This window comes from Saimiri boliviensis, chromosome 3 (genome assembly GCF_048565385.1).
Source record: "Saimiri boliviensis isolate mSaiBol1 chromosome 3, mSaiBol1.pri, whole genome shotgun sequence".
Taxonomy (NCBI): Eukaryota; Metazoa; Chordata; class Mammalia; order Primates; family Cebidae; genus Saimiri; species Saimiri boliviensis.
The window spans coordinates 91180123-91194213 of NC_133451.1; the positions used below are offsets into that span (position 1 = coordinate 91180123).

The following is a 14091-nucleotide window of genomic DNA, read 5'->3' on the forward strand; positions in this document are numbered from 1 at the left end:
ACTTGTATTGTTCAAGGGTCAACTGTATATTTTTTGGTGAAATATTTGTCTTTTACCAATTTTTGTCTTTTACCCATTTTCTTTTTTTTTAATTATTGAGTTTTGAGAATGCTTTATATATTCTAAAAGTTTTATAGTTCTATATTTTACATTTAAGTCTGTAATCCATTTTGAGTTAATACTGGTATAAGGTATGAGGTTTAGGTTAGGATTCATTTCCTTTGTCCTATGGATGTCTACTTGTACCGGCACCTTTTGTTTAAAAGCTGTCTTTCTCCCACTGAATTGATTTTGTACCATCATCAAAGTCAGTTGATCATATATGTGTGAGTCTGTTTTGTGGCCTTCTATTCAGTGCCTTTGATATAAGTGTCTGTGTCACCACCAGTAATACCATGCTATCTTTATTACTGGAGTTATAGAATAAGCGTTAATACTGGGTAGAGGAATTCCTCATACTTTATTCATCTTTATCAAGATTGTTTTAGCTATTTTAGGGCCTGTGGCTTTCATTATAAGTTTTAGTATAAGTTTGTCTATTTTCTACAGAAAATCTTGTTAGGATTTTGGTTGAAATTGCATTGAGTCCTTATCTTTCATTTGTGGAGGAAATTATGTGATTTATCAGATTTACTCAAAAATAATTTGCGATGAGAGTAGGTGAATGAGACAGATTGGCCATGGTAATTCTTTAAGATGATAAATACATAATGTATATTGTTATACCATCTGTTCTGATTTTGTATATGTTCAACATTTTCCATAATAAGTCTTAACTGTCTCATATTAAAAGAAATGTTTTCATATTAAATATTAAGCTTAAACACCTGAAATGTCTACTAAAATCTACTTCTATTCACTCTTTCCACATGGTCTGAATTTAATATTATTTATCTAGGTCATTATTATTTATCACTTCCATTTGGAAGGTTTCATATGATCAGTTTCTGGAAAAGGAAGAACTGTTCATGCTGAGGGTACTGGGTTCATACACAGTAGATATAACTTATACATTGTTTTATTTTGTAGGCACTGCTGAGAAAGATCTAGAAAGTGCTAAACTTGTACAGATTTTACACAGACTGCTAGCAGATGAGAGAAGTGCTCCTGAAATCAAATATAATTCTATGGTCCTGATATGTGCTCTTATGGGATCTGGTAAGTATTTCTTCTATTTTTTGATGTCTATAAGTATACAGTTCACGTTAAATATTAAATATAGAGTAATAGTAAATGATGGCTTTAGGTTTTAAAACCAGTAGAAATTAGTTTATGGAGGTTATAAGATTACTTTTTTCCCATTACTGTAAACACTTAACCGTTTCTTTATGGTGATAACATTGAAAATCTTCTCTTCTAGTTGTCTTGAAATATATACTACATTGGTATTTTCTAGCCACACAACTGTATAATAGAATTACTTTTCACTGAAGATATTCCCAAAAGATTCTTACTACGATAGAAAGTATCACATAGCAAATATAGATGACATTCAGTATTGCAAAATCAATACATCTCATGAACTCTAAAATGTTATTTTATAGTAGGTACAGGTTCTGATTTTGTATGCCATGATATTAACTAAGGAATTTGTTTAGTGGGCCAGGCATGGTGGCTCATGGCAGTAATCCCAGCACTTTGGGAGGCTGAGGTGGGCAGATCCCTTGAGGCCAGGAGTTCATTACCAGCCTGGCCAACATGCTGAAACCCCGTTTCTACCAAAAATATAAAAATTAGCCAAGAGTGGTGGCACACACCTGTATTTTGATTCTGTTGGTACTGGTGTTGAATTTCCTGTCTTCCTGGTTTTCCAGCTAATTGTTCTGTCATTTGTCAAGAGGAGGAGTGTTGAAGTCTCCTGCTATAATTGTAGATTTACCTATTTCTCCTTTCAGTTCTGCCAATTTTTGATTAACATAATTTTCTGCTCTCTTGTTAGGTACCTACATTTTGAGGATTGCTGTGCTTTCTTGAGGGATTGACTCTTATATCGTATAATGTCCCTCTCTCTGGTATTTTTCTTTGCTCTCATCAACTGTATCTGACTTTAACAGCTACTCCTGCTTTTTTTTAATGACTATTTTCTTTCATGTCCCACTACAAGAAGCCATTCTGCTTTATTTTGAATAATATTCACATGACCTTTTCCCAGTCTTTTAGTTTCAGTCTGCTGTATTATTATATTTGTAGTAAGTTCTTATATACAGCACATAGCTGTGTCACATTTTCTAATCCACTCTACCAGTCCCTTTTAATTTGTGTATTTAGACCATTTACATTTAATGGGATGACTGATGTGGTGTAAGTCTACAATCTTATTGTTTTCTGTTTGTCCCATTTCTTATTTCTGACTTCCTATGGGTTATCTGCACATTTTTTAGTCATTTACTCTTCCTCACATATATCTTTTTTTTTCTTTTTTTGGAGACAGAATCTTGCTCTGTCACCCAGGCTGGAATGCCGTCACACAGTCTTGGTTCACTGCAACCTCTGCCTCCTGAGTGCAAGTGATTCTTGTGCCTCAGCTTCGTGAGTAGCTAGGATTACAGATGCCTGCCACCACACCTGGCTAATTTTTGTATTTTTAGTAGAAACGGGGTTTCGCCTGTTCCCCAGGCTGGTCTCAAACTTCTGACCTCAGGTGATTCCCCTCACCTTGGCCTCCCAAAGTGCTGGAATTACAGGTGTGAGCCATCACACCCAGACTCTCATGTATATATCATTCTTAAGTATTTCTTCTACATATATTTAGAATCACATTAGACAGTGTTACAACTTTTCTTTCAACCACCAAACATATTTCAGAAAACTCTTTGAAAAGGGAAGTCTGTATTTACTCACATTTTTTGATTTCTTGTTTTGTTATAATAATTCCCTTTCTGTTTAGAGAACTTCCTCTAGCCATACTTTTAACTTAGGTCTGCTAGCAACAAATTTTTACCAAATGTTTTTTTCATTTGTAATGAAAGGGAAGTGACATTCTCAAGAGAAAATCGGTATAGGATTCTGAATTCACAGTTCTTTTCTTTCTGTACTTGAAAACTATCATGCCATTTTCTTCTAGCCTCCATGGTTTCTGATGAGAAATCCACTGTGTTCCTATTTGTTTTTTTCCCCTGTAGGTAAGGTGTCATTTCTGTCTCTCAAAACATTTTTCTTTGCATTTAGTATTCAGAAATTTAACTATGATGTGTCTTGGTGTGAACTTCTTTGGGTTTATCCTGTTTCAGTTTGCTCAGCTTCTTGAATTGGTAGGTTTATATCTTTTGCTAAATTTGGGATGTTGTGACTGTTAGTTCTTCACGTACTTTTCAGCCCCATTAGGGGCTTTCCAGACCTCTGATGACATTAATGTGAGATCTTTAATTATAGTCCTACAGGTCCCTGAGGTTTTGTTCTTCTTTTTCACCCTCAGGTTATTTTCTCTTTGTTATGCAGACTATTGTTTTACTTGGAAGTTCTCAGATTATTTCCTTTGTCCTCTCTGTTGTGGTGTTGAACCTATTTTTATTTCAATTATATATTATAATATAAAAATTTCCATTTGCTTCTTTGTATCTGGAGATGGATGCTGATGATTGCACAGCAGTGTGAATCTCCCTAATGCCATTAAACTGTATAATTTTTACCCCTCCCACAGCCTCTGGCAATAACCGTTTGTTTTATGTCTCCATCAGTTTGACTACTCTAGGCACCACATATTTATGTTACAATAAACTTTTATCCTTTTGTGTCTAGCTTATTTCACTTAGGTCTTTAAGGCTCATCTGTGTTGTAGTACATGTCAGAATTTCATTTCCTTTTAAAGCTGAATAATTTTCCATCATATGTACTTACACACTTTGTTTATCCATTCATCAATTCATGAACATTTGGGTCATTTCTGGCTTTTGGCTTTTGTGAATAATGCTGCTGCTGTGAACATTAGTATACAAATATCTCTGAGTATCTGTTTTAATTATTTTTGGTATATACTCAGAAGTGGAATTACTAGGTCATATGGTCATTCAGTGTTTAATTTTTTTAATTAAATACTGTTTGTACTGATTAAATACTGTCATACACTTTTCCATAGTGGCTGGACCACTGTGCATTTTCACCAACAGTACACATGAATTATAATTTCTTAACATCCTCACCAATGTTTGCTGTGTTTTAATAATGGCCAGACTAATGAGTGTGAGGTGGCATCTTACTGTGTTTTTTATTTGCATTTCCTTAATGATTAATGATGGGAATCTTTTCATGTGTTTGTGGACCATTTGTATATTTTCTTTGGAGAAATGTCTATTCAAGTCTTTGTCCATTTTTAGAATTGAAGAAGTTTTATTTTTTAGGTGGCGTTTTGTTCTTGTTGCCCAGGCTGTAGTACAATGGCCTGATCTTGGCTCACCATAACCTCCATCTCCTGGCTTCAAGCAATTCTTCTGCCTCAGCCTCCCAAGAAGCTGGGATTACAGGCATGCGCCACCACACCTGGCTAATTTTGTCTTTTTAGTAGAGGCGGTGTTTTTCCGTGTTGGTCAGGCTGGTCTGGAACTCCCAACCTCAGGTGATCTGCGTGCCTCAGCTTTCTGGAGTGCTGGGATTACAGGTGTGAGCCACCACGCCTGGCCCAAATTGTAGTTCTTTATACCAGTACCACACTATTTTGATTATTGTAGCTTTGTATTAAGTTTTAAAATCAGTTAGTATGAGAACTTCAGCTTTGTTCTTCTTTTTCAAGATTGCTGTGGAGATTTAGGATCCCTTGAGATTACATATGAATTTTAGGATGGATTTTTCTTTTCTTTTCTTTTTTTTTTTTTTTTTTGAGACGGAGTTTCACTCATGTTACGCAGGCTGGAGTGCAATGGCGTGATCTCGGCTCACCGCAACCTCCGCCTCCTGGGTTCAGGCAATTCTCCTGCCTCAGCCTCCTGAGTAGCTGGGATTACAGGCACGCACCACCATGCCCAGCTAATTTTTTGTATTTTTAGTAGAGATGGGGTTTCACCATGTTGACCAGGCTGGTGTCGATCTCTCGACCTCGTGATCCACCCGCCTCGGCCTCCCAAAGTGCTGGGATTACAGGCTTGAGCCACCGCGCCCGGCGGATTTTTCTAATAGTACTAAAAACACTGGTTCATTGGTTTATGTCAGTCTTATCAAAATAAACACATCAGTTTCAGTAGTACTGATTATGTTAAGCTTATCAGACTTCACTCTTCCCATATAACAGTTCTGAATCTTAGCAGGAATCCTACATTTTCTTATAATTGAAGTTAAATGGAGAAAGCAAGTCAGGAAGAAAAGGATAAAAATCTAAAAGGGAGTCCAGTGTCACAGAAATTTGTTGAAGGATATGAAGTATAAATTTTTCTTTTGCCACAAAATTAATCTGAAACATATCCTAAGGTTTTTGATAAGTCATTGGACTTCATATTTGAAATGGTGATAGGGTTATATGTAACCAAACCTTGAGATCATACAATGAACTATGTTCAATTATAACTCATTGTAAGCAGTCTTACACTGTAGCATTTGATATCTCGTTTTTCTTTTTAAAAGTTGGGCAAGTAGCTGGGCAGTGGCTTATAACTGTCATCTCAGCTACTTGGGAGACTGAGCTGGATGGATCTCTTGAGGCCAGGAGTTTGAGGCTGCAGTGAGCTGTGACTGTACCACTGTATTCAAACCTGGGCAACAGAGCGAGGCCCCACCTTTAAAAAAGTTTTTTAAATTTGTTTTTAATTTCTTAAAAAAATTAAGTTTTTATTTTTAGTTATAATACGTTCCTAAGAAAGACATTGCTAGGCTACTGCTACGTCTTTTTCCAGAATTGTTCCTAGTTTTATAGCTTAGTCTTGTCAAAATAAACATTTTGGGTGTATGTTTTGAATACATTGTATAATAATATCAAAACAACCTAACAGAATCATATCTGTTATTTTTTTGTCTTCCAGAATCTCTACATAAGGAAGTGCAGGATTTGGCCTTTCTAGATGTTGTATCCAAACTTCGCAGTCATGAGAACAAAAGTGTTGCCCAGCAGGCCTCTCTCACAGAGCAGAGACTTACTGTGGAAAGCTGAGAACTGCCCGATACACGGCATCATCCCATCTCTGATTTCCCCTCCATCCTCCATCCAGCTGCCTCTTCTACTTCATTCTCTACCATACCACTTGTGCATGCATGTAATGTTCTAATACCAGTTGAAGAACTGCTGTAGGTACTTGCCTAGTAAGATTTCTAAACCCATAGTTAGTGTGAACATGACTTTGTCAAAGGCAAGTCTCCACCCATAACTGTTCTCTCGTATTCCTGTTGCTTGAGCTACATTAAGTAGAATGTGCATGTTGTAGTCCTATGATGACGTAAACTTGGTACTACATAATGACTTGCTCCACACATGCAGTAAACTACATAATGATGTACTGGTAAACTAGAAACAATGCAGCAGGATCTGTCTAGTTATTAAAGTTGAAACTGAATAGGAAAAATAGCTCCATTTTTTGGTGCTTGGGAAGCACAGTGAACAAAAAAAGCTGTATGGCTGCTTATTCATTAGTCTTTCCTACTGATGTCAAACCGACGGTACCTAGAATTAAATAAAATTCCAGTGCTCTTACTCTTTAACCTATGGTTTTTCCTTTTTCCTTTGTAGACTATTGAAACTGCCGCCACAAACTTGGCAAGACCTTCTGAGGTTTCTGATTCCATATTTAATTGACCAGCCCAATACTGAAAAACATTTGTAGTTTTCAGTGTGAAACTAAGGGGTTGAAGAATTGCTATTACAATCCCTATTATAAAACATTTGTGTTTTGCCTGTATTTTAGTTTCTGATACATATGCTGTTTCACCCAGGAACTACTTCTACCAGTTAATCAATCAACATTGTCCAGCACTTGTCTGTAAAACTTATTTGGCATTTGTTTTCATCTGAGTAAATTGAGTATATGGTTCATTGAAGAATGGATTTTTTTTTTTTTTTTTTGGCTGATTTTCATTATTCAGCTAGAAAGTGAGAAGTTTTATCTTCCATAGTCCTTTTAAATCTTATGTTAACACTTGCAGGACACAGAGGGAAAGATGAAGAAATAAGTTTGTCTGGACTAAAGAAAGGAAGGCAGGTTATAAAAGCCATAGTAGCCAGTCCAGTTGATTCTGCAGATGGCCTCATACCAATCGCTGTTAGTTTCCCACCTCCACTTTCCCACTGAGAACTGCAGCAATTTTAAAGGATATGAGAAAGCCAAGATTCAAGAAATGAGAAGACCCCCCAACCTTGGCGAAATATAGTGTACTTTTCACTGCCACTGCCACCATCAAATGGGTTTTTAGAGCTTTGAAACACAATCTTTGTAAATTAATCAAAACCTCCCTGTAACCCACCTGCCTTTCTCCCCATACCCAAATTTGACGACTACTGCCCTAAGAGGCAAGAGGGACTTTAATATAGAAGGACTGCAGGACAGTAGAAAGGGCCGCCACAGAGGTGGCAGGAGCTCCTTCCTCTTTAACATGAGATGCTACACATCTCCGTGGGTAATCCAAGTTGGACTTTTGACTCTAAAACACCTATAATTCAAGTAAGTTAAAATCCTGATGGAGAATAAATAAATAAAAACGAAAAAATCCTATGGAGGTAAAGAATCTTGACTTATGTTCTGCTACACTTACTTACTATAAGAATGATATTATTTGTTGTCTTTCTCCTGGGCTGGATAGTGGACTATATTTTATTATAGGCTTTGAAAGACTAATGTTGCATAACTGTTCATATTAACTTAATAAATAGTATAAGAAGCTATAATGACATCATTTGGTTTGTTTGTATATTTTGTCTGTATTTCCAACTCCTAGAATAGGGCTTGCTATTGATGCTCAACAAATATTTGTTGACTGAATGAATGAATGAATCCTATATCCATGAAGTTTCCAGACTGTCTGAACTAATTCCAGAAAGATAGACTGACTGATAGAGAGTTTGAGATTTGATAGTTTGTCTGGCTTTAGGGAAAACATTTTAACAAAAGCATCCTAAATTCATAGATGTGAGAGAAGTTACCCATCTGGGCCAGTTGCCAGCCATCAATTTGCTAATATGTTAGGAACTCCCATCTCCAGCAAAATAAAGTGCATTTAAAATTACTAATCATTCTACAGAGAGACCAGAAGGCTGTCCCCTTATCACAGGGGCCACCAAATTAGATGGTACAGTGATGTGCCATTGCATCCCATATCTCCTGCCACCTAATCTTAGTTGTAGAGGCCACTGTTAAATTTGTTTGCTACCCACTAAGAGTACATTCTAAGGGAGACGATAGGAGGAATAGCACAACAAAGCTTTAACTGTCATTTTGAGCCATAGATGAAAAGGCCAGGAATTCAAGCAAAGAAGATGCCTGAGTGCAATGCACTAGAATACCCCTTTCCTTCCAACCCCATTAGCAACTTGAGTCATGCTAACCACTCACCGAGACCATAACCTCATTGTGCTCAAAGCAAACACTAGCCCATAACCCGGTGTTTTTCTTGATAAAAACATGTTTTGAGCATACTCTCTGATAAGAATGGAGATATAGAGAAGACTTTTTCATCTAAAATTATTTTTGAATAGAATGTAATTCTCATGTGCAAGCATTTAGTCTGAAGTGATCTGAATGATGCTACATGTGAAGACTTCAAAACAGAAATGCTCTTTGGTGTAATTAGGAGGCTTAATAGTAATTCTCTTGAACATACCAGGTGAGGATATGTAGATGTTAAGACATTTACTTACGTGAGCATAACCCTTTGTATCCAGCTGTTAACTGGAATCAGTAAACTTAAAAGCCACTGTAACATTTGTATTATGTAAGTGTCTGTTGAAAAGCACGTAATAATATTTGGCATGAATCTTAATAGCTATAGCCAAGAAAACTGAGGTCTTTTTTTACAGGTATGATCTCTAACTTTGCCTACATACATACATACAAATACATATATGCCACGTAGCTTCCTAAGAGTATGTTTTATAGGTGTGTATAATGAAAGTGTTGTATACTTTAAAAGGGTGATATAGGGCACAGAGTATGGTCTTTGGATACTGTCTAATCCGTAGTCAGATCCTGGGTCTGTTACATATTGGCTGTGTGGCCACAGCCAAGTTACTTAAATTCTTTGGGCCCAATTTCTCATCAGTATGACAAGTTTAATAATCTCTACTTCCCTTAGGATTTTCATGACAATTGAAATTTTTAAACAGAATTGTGATACCTTAGGGACGAAACTATATACTCCCCTCTCACTGCTGCAGGATTCCCAACTAAAAGGATTCAAAAAACAACCCCAAACAGAAAACAGTGTGCCTATTAATAGTTTATAATGTGGAAACAAAACAGCTCATGCCTATCATCCCAACACTTTGGGAGGCTGAGGCGAGCAGATCACTCAAGGTTAGGAGTTCAAGACCAGCCTGGCCAACATGGTCAGGAAACCCTGTCTCTACTAAGAATACAAAAATTAGCCAAGCGTCAGGGTGCATACCTAGGTAATCCAGCTACTTGGGAGGCTGGGACAGGAGAATTGCTTGAACCTGGAAAGCAGAGGTGGCAAAAAGCCAAGATCATGCCACTGCACTCCAGCCTGGACAACAGAGCAAGACTCCATCTCAAAATAAAATAAAATTTTAATGAAACTGAGTTTTTCAGCTGTAGCCACAGAGATTCTATCTAACAACACTTTGAAAATGGACAATACACATCTATGTCCCTCCCATTAATAACACTAGACAGGAACTTACTTAATATGATGACAATTCATTTTTACATATTGGAACCAAATTATCAAACAAACTTTAAGCCAGGTAGGTACTGCTGCCTACAGTTCTTCTGATCTTTGTTCCCTTAGTATTGTCATACTTGCCCAAAGAGATATATAGAGGCTCCCACTTTGTAAAAAAAAAAAACCAGGGTGATGTTATGAACAGCACCCACTTCTCACAGGTGGCTCTAATGGTTTCCCTAGTCTCCTCCAGCATTATCAACACAAATTGATAATGAAATTGAGCTTTCAGGGAGCAAAAATGAAGCAAGTAGGCTATCAAAGGCATTAGTCAGGACTCAGGTGGCAAGTGACTTGAATTTTGTACCCACTACCACCTGAAAAAGCAGAGTATTAATTATGGAACTAGTCCATGGCCCAGAGATCAGTGGTTTTGCTGGTAGGCACATGTGCAATCTTATTTTAATCTGCTTAATTATATACAGTGATAACCCCATTCACTCTTGTGTAGACTTTATAGTGTTTAGTGCTGATCACTTATGAAGGGCACATATATAGAGAATGTTCTGTTTCAAGATTTTTTTTAAAAATTAGCTAGATTTCTTTTTTTAAAATCATCAAGAAACTAAAGCATAATCCTGTCACACTTTGAAGGTTCTTAGTTTCCAGGTTTTGAATTTTTAAAAATTATATCACTTTAAAGATTTTTATTAGACTTTATCTTTAAAATTGTTTAAGTTTTTTGTTTTGTTTTGTTTTGTTTTGTTTTTTTGAGACAGAGTCTCACTCTGTTGCCCAGGCCATAGTACAGTGGCGCTCACTGCAACCTTCACCTCCCAGATTAAAGTGATTTTTATGTCTCAGCCAAACAAGTAGCTGAGATGACAGGCATGCACCACGTGCCCAGGCTTTTTGTTTGTTTGTTTTTAGCAGGGTTTTTGTGTTAACGGTTTCACCACATTGGCCAGGCTGGTTTCAAACTCCTGGCTTCAAGTGATCCACCCACCTCAGCCTCCCAAAGTGCTAGGATTACAGGCGTGAGTCGCTGTGCTCAGACTAAAAAATGTTAAATCTTAACCCAGGCTTTCAGTACATACAATTTAAATGTAATGACAGGTCTTTTAAAAAATAGATAATCTATTCAAAATTATATTTGAGAGTCATTACTATTACAGTAGTTATTACAGCACCTCTGACCTTCACCTCCTTTCAGGGAAGTTCTACTCAACATCCCTGTGCTTAGTTCCTTTGTGTCTAGCATAGGCACATCAGACAAATACCTAAAACACTTAACGAAGGGGTAATTGAATAGAATTCTAAGATAATGTGAAGAAATATTAACCATAGGAGCTTTGACTTCAGACCTATCTTTGCAGGAACCCAAAATAGTTCCTAATTCCAACTAAAGCCAACTATCAGTAGTCAGTTCTGTTGCCCCACTGTCCCGTTTTAGGTTTCCAGAATACAACCCACTCTCCACCATGCTTCTGCCATGACTTCCTTTTTTGCGTAGGTAAGAAAAGTAGAAGTGTTAATGAATCATATTCTGCTCTTTTCACCCACACAGCCTCATCCACTAGTACCCAGCAGAAGTTAAAGGAAGTAACAGCAGAGTGTCCATTTAGCTTCATCATATCCCAAAGCAATAACTATCAAGTCTTCTGCTTCCTACTCGCCTACTTATTGTCCTCTTGTTACCCCATCACATGATTCTAAAATACCGTTACTTCCCGTAAGCCACTACAAGCGAAAACAAGATGTTCACTGACCTGAGAAAAACATCTGACAAAAATTCATTTCCTGTTAATGAGAGAACAGCCTTGCATTTGTATGTTATAATCTGATCTGACAGTTAGTTCATAGAAAGCATGCTTTGTTACACCTGTGTCTAACTTCTGATGCAAAGCTTCAGATGCTTCCTATAGCAGTTGCCCAGTGTGTGTTTTACATGGTTGAAGCATTGTGCCATGCATGGCTATATCTTTTCTTTCCGCCACTTAATAAGTAATTTCTCACATTACTAAGAACTAATGAAGTTTTTATAAACCTCATTTTTAATAGCTGCATATTTTTTGTTCTTTGTTGTGTTCCTTGTGGTTTTCTTTGAGACTGGGTCTTGCCCAGGCTGGAGTGCAGTGATGCGAGCTTGGCTCACCACAGTCGCAACCTTCTGAGCTCAAGCGATACACCTCAGCCTCCAAAAAGCTGGGACCACAGGCATCACCCACTACTCCCAGCATTTGTTGTTGTTGTTGTTGTTTTGTTTTTGTTTTAATGTTCCAGAGATGAAGTCTTGCTTTGCTGCTCGGGCTAGACTTGAATTCCTGGACTCAAGTGATCCTCCCAAAGTGCTGAAATTATAGGTATGAGTCACCATACTCCCATATTCTTTAATTATATAGCTGCACCACAATTTTACTTAACCTTTTTCTGCATCTAGACACTTAAGACATTTTCTGAGTTTTAAAAAACAAACCCTAAATACAAGGTTGTGTTTTCAGGTGCTAGGGTAGTTCCTCAACTAAAAACCATGTGACCTGTCTGTCCCTTTATGCTCTGCCCCTAATCCCAAATCGAGGCCCAATCCTTTCTTCCTCAGGGAACCTGATCGGTATCTCAGTGTGGCAGAGCTGCCCCAGCTGTGTGCAACCCTTCCTGATACACCTGTACTTTTCGTCACCTCTTGGACACTCGACTTCAGTCAAGCCCTCTCCACTCTCCCGAGGGAACCCACAACAGCACCTCCTCCTGGGCATCCAAGCATTACATCACTTGTATTCAACATCTACCACCACCCTATTATCAAATGTATCAGAATGGGACCAGAGTGTACCAGAAGAGGTAGAGAGCACACCTACAAGTACCCATGGAACTGATGTTTAGCTAATTGGAGTCTAATTGCCTCTTAGCACTGCCATCAACTGCTAGACACATATTTGCACCTCTAACCAAACCTGCAAACCACCACTCTGATTTCTTCCAAGCTGATAAACACTCTCCAGGCACCACTCACATGGAGAGGGGAGGGTAAGGGAGGAGAGGCTCTTCTTCCGCAAGAGTCATCATTAAACACTCTTGACTATTCTGTCACCTGGCCAACCCATTTCTTCCTCTATAGACTAGGGATGGAAAACTAGGGGCCCTCACACATGTTTCGTTTGGTCCGTATGTTACTTTTTTTAAAAGGAAGAAGAAAAGGAGAAAAAATAGTTTTAAACATTTAAAATGTAAGTGATTTTGCATAGAAATCTGTTTCTCTGGCTTTTCTTTTAAAATGAAAAGAGGAGATCTGACAACCAGGGACTCTATATTTCAGGAGAGGAGCATGTGGCTGGGGCCCCCTTTAGATTAGATCCCTACCTGGTCATTCACCTAAACTGCATATTCCCTGGAAGCCTATGCATCTGTGACCCTGTGGATGGAGGCTGTCCTGCTTCCAGAGCAGGAGAAAGGAAAATGGATTTTTAGGGGCAGAGAACAGCACTATGGGAAAGGTCATTTAGTTTAAAGGAGGTCCAAATATTAGACCCAGAATCATCTGTATGTCCTATGCAAACTTGCACTGCTTTTAGACCCCCCAGAGAAAAGACTTGCCATCCTGAGGGTCAGTGACAGCTGCAGTCTGACAAGTGGCAGGAGCATGAGAACAGCTGCAAGCCACGCCCAAGCCTGCACTCACCACATCCTGCTGATAGGAGGCAGCTGGTGCTGGCCCTCCTATCCCCTCTCCTCTCACAGGGCTGGCAGCAGCTGTGGCAACTGCAGGGATTTAGAAAGCCCCTTAGCTGTGTCAGGAATATAGCCCTTCTCCTGAAGCCAAAGGCATCTTCACCATCCTCTTTATCCCCATGCGTCAGGGGCTCTTACGCAATATGGAACCCTGCTCACCCAAGCTTTTTGCACTCTGCTCTTAGAGGCCTTCATTTGGAGAATTCCTAACACAGACGATACCTGCCAACCTCCCAGGCTAACCTAACCAACCACAATTTCCTCTTTATAGCCAACCCCACAGAAATGAGCCTCCTGATTTTGAAGGGCTCATACAATTAAAAGTTCTGCTCCATTCCCAGCCGAGATCCCAATGAAAATAAACACTTTGCTCCTAAATGTTTGAACGACAGCATGTACCAAAGAACAGCATGTTCCCTATATGCCCCAGAGTGAGCAATTCCCAATAGACTCAAGAAAGACCAGATAATTCTCCATGACTTAAGCCAACAAGGGTTGCATAGACCAGGAGCTAGAACATGGCAACAGCAGAGGAATAGTTGCCAAAGCCTACGTTTGCTAGAGGTGGCCAACCCAAAGCCAAAAACATGCAAGAACGCCTATATCCCTGCC

The 14091-nt window shown here is 38.4% G+C and overlaps 1 protein-coding gene across 6 annotated transcripts in view; it reads left to right on the top strand.

Moving 5' to 3' along the window:
* Positions 1-7803, top strand: part of RAP1GDS1 (Rap1 GTPase-GDP dissociation stimulator 1) — a 191143-nt gene extending 183340 nt beyond the window's left edge. For all 6 annotated transcript variants that reach the window (XM_003929532.4, XM_010340132.3, XM_003929533.4 and 3 more), the window contains 2 exons: positions 1030-1158; positions 5946-7803. In XM_003929532.4, coding sequence (XP_003929581.1) covers positions 1030-1158; positions 5946-6073 — 257 coding nt within the window. In that variant the 3' untranslated portion in view covers positions 6074-7803. The remainder of the gene's footprint in view (positions 1-1029; positions 1159-5945) is intronic.
* The last annotated feature ends 6288 nt before the right edge of the window (positions 7804-14091 follow it).